Source organism: Protomyctophum bolini (genome assembly GCF_963924005.1).
Source record: "Protomyctophum bolini genome assembly, chromosome: 4".
Taxonomy (NCBI): domain Eukaryota; kingdom Metazoa; phylum Chordata; class Actinopteri; order Myctophiformes; family Myctophidae; genus Protomyctophum; species Protomyctophum bolini.
This window is the reverse complement of record NC_137865.1, coordinates 17,159,216-17,171,782: the sequence shown is the minus strand read 5'-3', so window position 1 is coordinate 17,171,782 and position 12,567 is coordinate 17,159,216. Positions and strand designations below refer to the sequence as shown.

The following is a 12,567-nucleotide window of genomic DNA, read 5'->3' as shown; positions in this document are numbered from 1 at the left end:
TTGTTGTACCAGCAGTGTAGTTATTTCATTTTGGCGTTTCATGATTCCACAAAGAGTCTCCGGGTCAACTGAGTTTTGTAATGACTGTACTGGTGTTTGGTTTTGTGCAGACAGGGACCTGTTTATGGGTTGTTGCTGTACATGAGGTTGTATAATTGTATTGACATTCTGAATGGTGTTCCTTGGGGTGATGGGGATGTTTGGTTGCAGCAGTTGTCTGACAGTGGGACGTTTTGCACTTTGAGGGTCCATAGTATGATAACCTTTGACCTTTGGTCGAACATCAGGGGCGGATGAAATAGGTGGTGCTGTTGAGCCTTGGGCGTCCATCTTTGGTACAAACTCTTGTGCTTTTGGGTTAAATGCAAGACTTTGCCCTTTAAAACCTTTTCTCACATAAGAGCTCATTCCATTTGAAGGGGCCTTTCCTCCAACATCACTGCCCTCCAACACAGAGACCATTGCATCAGCAGCTGCTATTTGCGTATTGAGGTCCAGTTGCTCCTTACTTTTCCTCAATTTTTCCTCTTGTGCCTCTATTTCATGTCTCTGTTCCAGAGCAGCCACCTTTTCCAATAAAGCTGCCTTTTCTGCCTTGGCCTTTAAGCATGCAGATGACACCCCAGAACCTTTGCTAGAAGACCTTGACCTTTTTGACCCCTTTGACACATGAGACACAGATACATTAGACACACTGTCCTCAGGATTAATGTCATCTTGACACGGTACATGTTCACCCCAATCATCATTTGCATTATCATATTCATCGACCTCATTTGAAAAACCATTTTCCTGTAACCATTGTAATGTGTCTTTAATGAACGCGTTACTCTTTGTCATCACTGAATGGAGCCATGCATTTTGTTTACTTTGCTCCCCCTCGGGCATAGGAAAATCAGTGAACAGGGTGTTGTGCTGTTCTTCAGCCTTTTCAAATAGGGTTTTGATCTTTCTCAGATTTTGATTGACAGCAGAGACATTTTCCTTTGAAGCCATGAGAGCAGTGGTTTGTGTCTTTAGTTTGTTTGCCTGTTTAACCTTTCCATTCCTTTCCATTTGAAGCCGTTCCATTGTCATTTGGATTCCTTTCAAAGTTGGCGTTCTCATCCTTTTTTCAATATCAGAACCCATTTGTATTTCTGCAGACCCGGTTTGTTTGGTACTGCTCATTTGCATTTCTGCAGACCCGGTTCGTTTGGTACTGCTCATTTTCAACCAAGTGAGCCAACAATAAATCAGTGCATAAATTCGTTTTTACCCAAAAATAAAATACACATTAATTTGCAACCAACGATAAGACTGTATTAAATGCAACAATGAACAATAAGACCCAAACATTGCATTCGTTTGCAACCAATAATAAGACCTTTAAACAGTGTAGTTTCATTTGCAACCAAACAATAAGAACCAGTTAGGCGTGTGTGTGCGGATATTGTGCAAAGATGCTGCGTTAGTGCGTTGTGCCGTTTTGTCAGAGACACGCACTCTTGTGGTCTTGATGTGCGCGTGTATGGCAGAAAGGGGGGGGGGGGGTTGTTTGTTCATCAAACAGCGGCCGTGATCCAAGTCATTTTACGGCGCGATGCCGCTCCAAACAAAAATTAATGTGTGGGTGAATATGCACTAACCAGCGATAGCCTGCAGCATTTTGCATGTGTCGGCGATCGGTGCGCTCCGTTTCTTTCACAAAGGGGGGGCGGGGGGGGGCGGCCCGGGGAGACGCCGTTCTCAGATGAGCGAAATGTTGAAGTTGTGTTGTGTTGTCCAGTCCAGTTCGGGAACGATCCAAAGCTCTTCTTCCATCCAGGGTACTTCGGGAAAGGAGCTCAGCCTGCTCAGGATCTCCAGATCAGAATCTCCAGATAAGACGAATCGCGATTGTCTTCCTTGATCAGGTTTTTACTTGTGTAGAGGCAAACTCAAACTTTACTTTGCCTCTCGGCTGGGCACATGCATACAGAGACTGTTTGTGACGCGTATATATTATATTGTCCAGGCATTGACTGCTGTATAGGGTGAGGTTCCCATTTATTGTACAGGTTCTGTAATACAGCAGTTTTGTTATGCAAAATACAGTGATACGGTAAAAACCGTGTGATCTCTTGTGCCCATACCTTCCAAACCATTCAACCTGGCTTGTTGCACCTGTGTCATTATGTCAATCCTGTGTGACACACACCCCCCATGGTGAACCCGCCCATCAAACGGGTTAAAGGCACAGACAGGCAGAAATGGCTCCTTCAATAGCATTATTTTCGCTAGCCTTGCTTTGGATTGATTGGTATTATATATATATACATTGAGAGTTGATATTGAGAATATGGTATCTAGTTCACACTACACCAGTAGTCAGCCCTGAAACATGACGAGCAGACTAGAAGTCCACACTACAACATGGACAGGATCGCTCCCGACATCGACTGGACATGTTCGGTTCGTGTTGTTTGTGTTTACACACTTTTGTCTGTTTACACAGACCCTCAAAGCTGGACATAGGAGGCTCAAATACTGAGTTTTGTGGAGAATTGTTACGTGCCGGGCCGGCAGGTACGCAACAAAACCTGTCAAACCTCCCATATACATTCATTCTCCCGGCCTCTCGCTCTCCGCCGCCTTTAAAAGAACACTCACTGTGTGATGAGAGGCGTGGTGACCGAGTGCTTCATCAGGACCGGCAGGGAGACCATCTCGCTGAGCTGGATGGTGGTGGTGTCTGTGGCCCCGTGGAGCGTAGGGTCCACAGGAGGCAGGCCCCAGGGGCCCCGTGTCACCTGCTTCAGCAGCTGACAGTCCGGGGTCGACGCTGAAGGAGAGAACACAGATAAGATTAGAGTGAAACAGGAAAAAGACACGACGCCGGCAGCTGTTTGAAAGGAAAAAAAGACATGCCGTAACTCCCAGTTACAGTGGTGATGAAATGACCTAGCTCAAGTGGCTTAGAAGTTTGTTAGTTTTTTTCATCAGGGTTTTCTTTTTCCCCAAGTTTCATCAGGGTTTCCCCTACCTACAGTATATGCATTCATCGTCGGTCTCGTCTTGTACTATGTTTACTTACTTGTATTTAATTGTATTGATGTCTGTTCAGTGTTCACCACTTTTAACAGCCTGCTCAGGGACTACAGATGAAAACTTTCTCATTTACATGGATGTGAAAACTGAAATGTTGATCATTAGTGGGCACTACTGGCCCTGGTAAAAAAATAAATCAATACTCTCTCCCGGCCTCAATAGCCCTGGGGATCTGTTTATTTGGGCTTGAAGCTTCTGTAATGCCTCCGTGTTGCTCATACGTGTTTTGCCTGAAGGCGGTCCACAAGGCAACAGTGGCTCTGTGACCTGTCAGTCTCAAAGACACTGAACTTCTTCAAAAGAAGCTAGTATCCATCTATCTACAGTATTAAAATATATACAGTATCAATCAATCTCTATATCTATCCATCTATCTATAAATCAAATCGATCAATCCAAGTATACAATTTTGAGTCTTACTCTAACAGCGTCTTAATACAAAGCCTCAAAAGTGGACTAAAAACACAGATCACATCCTGAATGGTGCAGAAGTAATCCCTTCTTTCCGCTGTGTGCTCTGAGCCGTACTCACACACTCACAGCTACAGTAAGGCACAAAGTACATGTACTACCATAGTACCATTCCTCCTGGGGGAAACACTGTCTGCTTATCAAAGCAAGTCTGGTCTCTTTCAATGCATTTACAAAAGCGTTACAGTACAGGCTAGAAGAAAAAAGATTGTGGTTGTCGGGCAGAAACCAGCTATCTCCATTGTGGTAGAAAAGGCACAAGCTCTACCAGATGAGCTACCCGGACACTTCTATCAATCTATTTACAATATCCATCTATATAGTATCCATCTATCTACAGTATTCATATATCTACAGTATCAATCAATCCCTATATATCTATCTATAAATCAAATCGATCAATCCAAGTATACAATTTTGAGTCTTACTCTAACAGCGTCTTTATACAAAGCCTCAAAAGTGGACTAAAAACACAGATCACATCCTGAATGGTGCAGAAGTAATCACTTCTTTCCGCTGTGTGCTCTGAGCCGTACTCACACAGGTTGTAACCGTCCTCATACTGCTCCACTTGGTAGTGAGCAGCCAGAGAGAGGACGTATTCCTGCTCAGAGCGCTGGGCGGGGGACAGGACCCAGCTGTCTGCCCAGGACCCCAGCATGCCCTCGGCCAGCTGCTGCTGCTGCTGCTGCTCAACGGGGATGTCTGATTCCCCACCTGGAAGGGAGATGGTATGAAATGTTTCAATATGTCCAAACCTTTCAAGATTAAAATGCTAAAGTAGCAGATCTGCATGTTCAAAACGTGTCACGCTGCAGTATGATCAAGTAAGTAAGTATCATTTACGAAAAAACATAAAAAGTGGAGATAAGAAATGTTTGCCCCAAAAATACTTGGGCCCCTTAAAGTAAAGAAACTGAACTTTAACTCATACACCACCTTGATTGCTTGGCGTGTTGTCGTCAGGTTTCTGCTCCATCACCTGGCACCCTCCTCCCAGTGCAGAGTCTGACGAATGGCCGTGGGTGCCTGGTAGGTGCAGAAGCTGAGGCTGCACCCCAGACACCATGCACCCTCCGCCCAGAGTCGAGTCAGAGGAGTGGCCGTACGCGCTGCCCGGCAGCGCGGACGGCAGCAGCAGAGTGCCGGACACCACGCAACCCGTCTTTAAAGCGGAGTCCGACGAGTGTCCGTAAGCACTTCCGGGCAGAGGGGACGAGACCGGTTGGATTCCAGACACCAAACACCCCACCTGGAACAGTGGTGATTTTGACAGAATATTTTTATTTAGCTTTAGTCATAGTCACTCCATATCCACCCCTCCAGCTAAATACTCTATCCACCCAGCTATTTTTGCAGTCTTAAAGAATAGGTCATCTGTTCAAGGAGATGCAGTTGTTTCACAATGTTGATAAATAGGTCAGCAGTAGGACAATTAGTCAGTCTTTTGAACACATTTTCAATTTAGTCATCTGAAATGTTTTAGTTTTAGTCTAGTTTTAGTTGACTAAATATCATATCATATCAAGACTTTAGTCGACTAAATGTACAGTTGATTTTGTCAACTTAAATGTATTTTGATAGGTCTATTTATTTTGGTCATTAAAAGAGGAAAACAGATGAATACAGTGCCTGCGATTGGTTGCATGCTGAAAATAGCCGACCTACAAGCTCTGCCAAAATCTGCCATTTTCATTAACACTGACCTGGAGGGTGCAGTCGGCGGCGTGTCCGTGCTTATTCCAACGAGGACTCGCTTCAGGCACGTCGGACACGAACCCGCCCACTTTGATGTGTGCGTCCGATGAGTGACCGTGGACGTTTGGAGTGGGCAGGTGGCCGGTCACTTCAGAAACGTGCTCTCCCACCCTGATGTGTGCGTCCGAGGCATGGCCGTGGATGTTGGGAGAAGGAACAGAGGCGACGAATCCCGAAATATTCTCCCCGATTTTAATGTGTGAGTCGGAAGCATGGCCGTGTATGCCGGGGGAACGCAGAGGGGCGGTCACTTCAGAAACATGCTCTCCGACCTTGATGTGAGCATCGGAGGCGTGGCCGTGGATGTTTGGAGTGGGGAGGTGGCCGGTCACTTCAGAAACATGCTCACCGACCTTGATGTGAGCATCGGAGGCGTGGCCATGGACGCTCGGGGACAGTAGCGGAGCGGCGACGTCTGAAACAAAGTCTCCGACCTTGATGTGAGCATCGGAGGCGTGGCCATGGACGCTCGGGGACAGTAGCGGAGGGGCGACGTCTGAAACAAAGTCTCCGACCTTGATGTGAGCATCGGAGGTGTGGCCATGGACGCTCGGGGACAGTAGCGGAGGGGCGACGTCTGAAACAAAGTCTCCGACCTTGATGTGAGCATCGGAGGCGTGGCCATGGACGCTTGGAGACAGTAGAGGAGCGGCGACCTCTGAAACAAAGTCTCCGACCTTTAGGTGTGCATCGGAGGCATGGCCGTAAATGTTCTGCGAGGACAGCGGTGCACTGATTTCGGACACATGCTCCCCGATTTGAATATGAGCCTCCGAGGGGCGAGCGCGGGTGTCTGCCACGGACGGCTCTCGCAGAACGGAGCCAGACGGGGCGGTCAGTGTTTGGTGATCACCAGACGGGGCGGTCAGTGTTTGGTGATCACCAGACGGGGCGGTCAGTGTTTGGTGATCACCAGACGGGGCGGTCAGTGTTTGGTGATCACCAGCAGGGCCTCCCTGCTGCTGCGGCGTCGGCGAGGGGCCAGCAGCTGCAGGAGGACGAGAAGGACATTCTTCTCCTTCCGTGAACACAACAACAGATTGGACCTCTTCCTGGTTTGACTCCACGATATGGTCGGCAGTCCGAGTCGTGGTGACGCGGCCACCGGCCTCTCCTTCTGATGAAGATGCAATGGCTTCCCTCTTGTCTTCAGTCGCGGTGTTTCTTGCGTCCACTGTAGCCTGCGAGGGGTGACCGTGCAGGCTGGCTTTGGGTGCAATATCCGTGGCCATATCCGGCGTATACCGGCCAAGGGGGAAACTGGACTGAGAGGCGTGGCCGTACGGGGAGGCTCTGGGCAGAGTCTCCTGGGTCTCGGACACGTTCTCCCCGATGGGGATGTGAGAGAACGAAGGATGCAGGCTGGAGACGTCGGGCTCGACGGGCGGCCCCCAGTGAGGCCGGGGCTGGGCCGGGACGTCACCGCCGATGCCCTCCAGAGGGCAGAAAGGGGTACTGAAGTCATAGTCTACAGGTGGAGGAGGTTTGCAGGAAGCGTCGGGGAGGTCAGACCCGATTTCCTGCAGGGCCTGGTCCACCTGCTCACTGTCGGGGCCTTCTGGGGAGTTGGGTAGAACGTCCTTGATGTTAGCATCCTCCGAGATGAGAGCAGGGCTGACCGTGGGAGCGGGTGGGAGCTGCCGTGCAGACGACTCCTGCATAGGAGATTTCTGAGTGAGGAGAAGAGGAGGAAGGAGTTTCCTAGTGATTATTCCATTGATTACTTTTCGGATTAATCGAATAATCGAGAAGCGCATTTTGGATAATTGCATAATCATCAGTCTGATTAACCCCTTAAAGCCACTTAAAGCCCAAGTTTTATACTTTCTCGTGCAATAGTGTCAATCCACAATGGGTAGTGAGCTTTCAGATCAATATTTTCCGTATAATTTTTATATTCAATCAAATCGATTGAGACAAACGAGACAAGACGAGACAAACATTATAAACAGAGGTTTAGACTGTACAGAATGTTCTATACGCTCTGAGACCAGGTCAGACTGTACCTGTGGAGTGTTCTGGAGCTGTGCTGATGAAGCAGGTGGTAGTGCTTCTACTGGCGGTCTCTCCAGGCCTAGGGGATATTTCTCCAGTATGGCCTGTGAATATGCCGGTACAGAACTGTAAACCTTGGGTTGTTTAGCTAATGAGTCCAATTGTTGTTGATTGTATTCATCTGTTGCTTCTGCGCTCATATGAGTGAGAAACTGAGAGTAGCAATTACGTTACTATGACCAGGTAACACAACACACAACCTCATGATGTGCTACCAAACATCAACACAACACACAACCTCATGATGTGCTACCAAACATCAACATATGTAACAATTTAACCTCATGATGTGCTACCAAACATCAACATATGTAACAATTTGTATCATATTGTTGCTGTTGGGCAGAAACCTCTTATGTCCATATTCTTTTGTTAAATGCTGTACTTTGTCTACTTACTACAGTGTCACACAAAAGTAGGAAAAGTAGCAAGCAAAGTGCTGTGCATCACGACAAGCTCTGCAATTTTTGAATTCTGAAAAGTTACAGTTTTGGACATAATATAATACACCCTACAGCAACAATAAATATTTATTAGCATTTCCATTTTCTTCCACTGTGTGTATTTGGTGCTAATGGCGTCTACTGACCCCAATTTGCAGATTGTCCTGCATTATGAATTGCGCTCGGGCTTCGTCGAGTCTCATTCGCTGGACCCTCCACAACGCCCGCCTTTCTCTGCGAGCGGCCTCCTCTGATAGGCGGCTGTACCGGGCAATCAGCTCCTTCCTACAGACAAAATGGTGACACATCATGTCAAGTTATTACCGTTTTCACAACCAAGCTTCATAAATAAAACAGCTGTGTGTGTGTGTGCGTGTGTGTGTGTGTGTGTGTGTGTGTGTGTGTGTGTGTGTGTGTGTGTGTGTGTGTGTGTCAAACCTAGCCCTCTCCTCCAGTTGCTCCTCCAGAGTTTGTAGTCTCTTCTCTCGATCCTTCAGCTCCCGAGCAAAGCTGTAGTCATCCTCCTCTTGCTTTCTCTGGGCCACATTTCTCCACTGTTACACACACACACACGCACGCACGCACGCACGCACGCACGCACGCACGCACACATGCACACACACACAAACACACGCACGCACGCACGCACGCACCCACGCACCCACGCACGTTACAGCAGTGGTTCTTTGGCATTATCACGTCGGAGACCCCCATATTGATTGATGTATTTGAAAAGATTCTATGCCTTACGGGAACATTTGTCATCATTCTTCAAACACAGCCGATCTATACAAGCTTGTAGATCAGCTATATTTTGAATATCCCCCCCAAAAATAAAACAGGGCTATAAAGGGTTTAAACTGTATCGCTGTTAAAATGTATCGTTACACCCCTAGTGAAGATAATATCGACCAGCCCTAATTCACGTACACCACTGTCTCATCCTGACTGTTTAATTCACGTACACCTCTGTCTCATCCTGACTGTTTAATTCACGTACACCTCTGTCTCATCCTGACTGTTTAATTCACGTACACCTCTGTCTCATCCTGACTGTTTAATTCACGTACACCTCTGTCTCATCCTGACTGTTTAATTCACGTACACCTCTGTCTCATCCTGACTGTTTAATTCACGTACACCTCTGTCTCATCCTGACTGTTTAATTCACGTACACCTCTGTCTCATCCTGACTGTTTAATTCACGTACACCTCTGTCTCATCCTGACTGTTGAGAGAATGCTGATGAATGTTAGATTGGATTTTAATATTTAATTTGTTTTAATATTTAAAGAAACACAACAACTAGACTAATGACTAATCGGATGAACCATGCAATAACTCAACTCAAACTAATGGAACACAGGGATGAAGATTCTTTCACATTTATTAGTACTTAATGTGCACACACACACACACACACACACACACACACACACACACACACACACACACACACACACACACACACACACACACACACACACACACACACACACACACACACACACACACACACACACACACACACACACACACACACACACACACACACACACACACACACACACACACACACACACACCTCCTGCTCATGTTCCAGGTTCTGTTTCAGCTCCTCAAAACGCTCTCTCTTTCCAGCCTCCACGACCAGACGCTGCGACACCTGGCGCCCTGCAGGGGGCGAAAAAGAGCACAGCAGGTCACTTACTCCTCCAGATTACACATGCACACCCACACACGCCCCCCCCCCCACACACACACACACACACACAGAGTAACCATCTGCCTCAACGCAAACCCATGTTCATATGCGCCCCCTCGCCGTGCACGCACGCACACACACACACACACACACACACACACACACACACACACACACACACACACACACACACACACACACACACACACACACACACACACACACACACACACACACACACACACACACACACACACACACACACACACACACACACACACACACACACACACACACACAGAAATAGGCCTGAGATGCTGCATGTCTTTTTGTAGTAATAAATGATATGAGGAGTTAACCAAACTATGTGAGTGATGATTCGATTTCACAGCCTGCAGTGCTGGAAGCCGTTCAAAGCGCTTCACCCCCGTGAACCCTCTCTCTCTCTCTCTCTCTCTCTCTCTTTATTCTCTCTCTCTTCTGCTCTCAACTCCCCCTCAGAGGAGCCGAGTTTGAGTAAGATTCTGGCAGTCACGAGCCAACAGCCAGCAGTGTGGGTTATAATCATTTATAATCAGTCCTGAGCCATGTGTTAAACAGGTAATATCAGTGAGTTGGTGGCGGGAACATGCCTGTGTGGGTGTGTACTGTGATTGCGCCCCACATCTGTGTGAGCGAGTGCAGTGCGTGCATGTGTGTGTGTGATAATGCACGGCACGTGCGCGTATCACTCACCACGGATGCTCTCCAGGGTCTTGGCTGCAGACTCTCTGACCTGATTGATCAGCTCCCGGCGTGCCTGCTCCGTGCGCAGCGCCTAACAGAGAGAGAGGCAGGGAGCATCATTAACAAAGATCTATTGGCCTGCCCTCTGGCTTACCTCGCCACCGCCCCCCCCCCAACCCGCCACACCCACCAGCCAATCATCAGCCAGTCGCGTTAGAATATAGACTGCAGAATGCGGGCCGCCACACCGTTAAGATGATGGCAATGTATCAGTCTAATGGGTCTGCCGCTGAAATTCTCCCTACTTGAGGCGCCAAAGTGTCATGCTCATTTATTAAATGATTGCAATACAAGTTTCTGTCTTTCCCATACACAGACACGTCACATTTTATTGTTAATGTCACATTTAAGACAAGTATTGGGTTGAATTTCAAATACAGTACGACATACGTACAAGGTGACTCCACTTATACACAATGCATAATAACTGCCACTCCAGTCAATGTGTCACACGGGAATGGCACGTGTGTGGAGGATCTCGGCGGGCGGCCTGGGATGTACTTGACAAATGACTCCATATTCTGGCATGGTTCCAGCCCGAGAACATATACACACACGCACGCATATAAATGATAAATACACGCACACGTACGCACAAGCACACGCACGCACACATGCACACACGCACACACACACACACACACACACACACACACACACACACACACACACACACTTTTGTTCCTTCTTTAACCCATTAACACATTTTGTACATAATACGTCCTGAAACGTCATAAGGATTGGAACCGAGAGGTGCCTTAGACGTCTGTGGACGTCCTAGCGACGTCCAAACGACGCGGGGCGAGATAATAATATTCAGAATAATTACTTTTAGTAAATAGTTTCTTTTTTTTTGGCATTTCGCTTTTCGCTTGCCGTATGCTAACGCTCTGTGAAACTATTAGCTTGTCATTGACTCCCATGTTAGCGCGGCGGAAAGAATGACTCGTATCTCCTCATCCAGGGCGCTCTCCGTGGTGATGAATGGATCGATATGCTGGCGCTGCGTTTCTGCTCCTCATCCGTCTCTCCCGCAAAATATGAACTCTTTTTGGAGCGTATATAAATATATTAAGATGATCGGAGATTGTGATGGCACTTTGTCAGTCAACTTTTTTAAGAAAGTATTTCCGGTTCATGGCTTTCAAAATAGAAGCGATCACTACTCTGGCGATTACTCTGGCGCAAGCAGAGCCTTTATTTTGATGCAGTTCCGGTACTAAATGTGTTAAGACCTGGAACGCATACTGTACAGTGTGTGTTGCCTTAGCTTTTAACCACTTTAACCATTATTTTGAAACTTTAGCTATTGCAAAATAGCAGATATACAAGCTCATAGTGCCGCGCTACGAGCTTGTAGATCTGTTGTTTTTTTTAATCGTGAAAATGTAGTGCAAATCTTTGAATATATATTCTTTCACGGCGAACAATTTTAACTCAAATCTTTGCTTCTGTGGTCCCTGAGAAGTGAGAGGGGGGGGGTTGTTGGCCAATTATTACATAGCATTTTCGTTGTTCCTTGTACGTAAAAAATCAGTATCATCCGCAATACCTGCTCCTCCCTGCTGATGGCGCTGTGCTTGGCGATCCTCTCCATGCGGCCGCGGTACATGGCACAGTCCCTCTCGATATCCTCCACCTCCTGCAGAGAGAAGGTGACGGCGATGCGTGGCACCGGCAGCTCCGACCCGCAGATGTAGTGCTGTGTGTGTGTGTGTGTGTGTGTGTGTGGGGGGGGGGGGGGGGGATAGGAATTTCAGCTCATTAGACCGGAGAGAACTCTGTCAACGTGGGGCAAATGTGCAAAAAACGATTAAATCAAAAGGCTCAGAAAAAAGATGAAAGACATGACCTTCAAATGAGTTGATGTTTAATTTGACTTCATAAGCCTTGACAGGGCATTTTAAAAACAATGGGGGCTATTGTTTTTAAAATGCCCTTTCAATTTTAGACAGAAGGCAAAGCTTTGCTCCACCTGCTTTCAAATTGTCTGTCTGTCTGTCTGTCTGTCTGTCTGTGGGTTAAGCTACCTGTGGGCAGCAGATCTTGAGGAGGTTGATGGTCTTGCCACAGACGTACACGTCGTTGGCAATGTGTCTCAGGAACACGGGGACACAGTCCTCCACATCCTTGGAGATTAAGGTGTAGCCTTGCACCCAGAAGTGCTTGTCTGAGGAAATATATGAGGGATTAAGCTTGTAAGATAAGACAAGATTAAATAAACATTTATTGATCCCCCGGAGGGGAAATTTCAGGTGTCAGAGCCGCAACAGCAGTGAG

At 47.3% G+C, this 12,567-nt stretch overlaps 1 protein-coding gene across 1 annotated transcript in view; it reads right to left on the bottom strand.

The window, feature by feature from the left end:
- tubgcp6 (tubulin gamma complex component 6) overlaps window positions 1-12,567 on the bottom strand; it is a 50,575-nt gene that overhangs the window by 20,664 nt on the left and 17,344 nt on the right. Inside the window, exons 12-22 of the mRNA XM_080760763.1 lie at window positions 12,318-12,457; window positions 11,840-11,989; window positions 10,237-10,318; window positions 9,382-9,470; window positions 8,235-8,350; window positions 7,943-8,081; window positions 7,305-7,397; window positions 5,247-6,968; window positions 4,480-4,792; window positions 4,081-4,257; window positions 2,632-2,803 (exon numbers count right to left, since the gene is read on the bottom strand). Of these exons, the coding sequence (XP_080616889.1) occupies window positions 2,632-2,803; window positions 4,081-4,257; window positions 4,480-4,792; window positions 5,247-6,968; window positions 7,305-7,397; window positions 7,943-8,081; window positions 8,235-8,350; window positions 9,382-9,470; window positions 10,237-10,318; window positions 11,840-11,989; window positions 12,318-12,457 (3,193 nt within the window). The remainder of the gene's footprint in view (window positions 1-2,631; window positions 2,804-4,080; window positions 4,258-4,479; window positions 4,793-5,246; window positions 6,969-7,304; window positions 7,398-7,942; window positions 8,082-8,234; window positions 8,351-9,381; window positions 9,471-10,236; window positions 10,319-11,839; window positions 11,990-12,317; window positions 12,458-12,567) is intronic.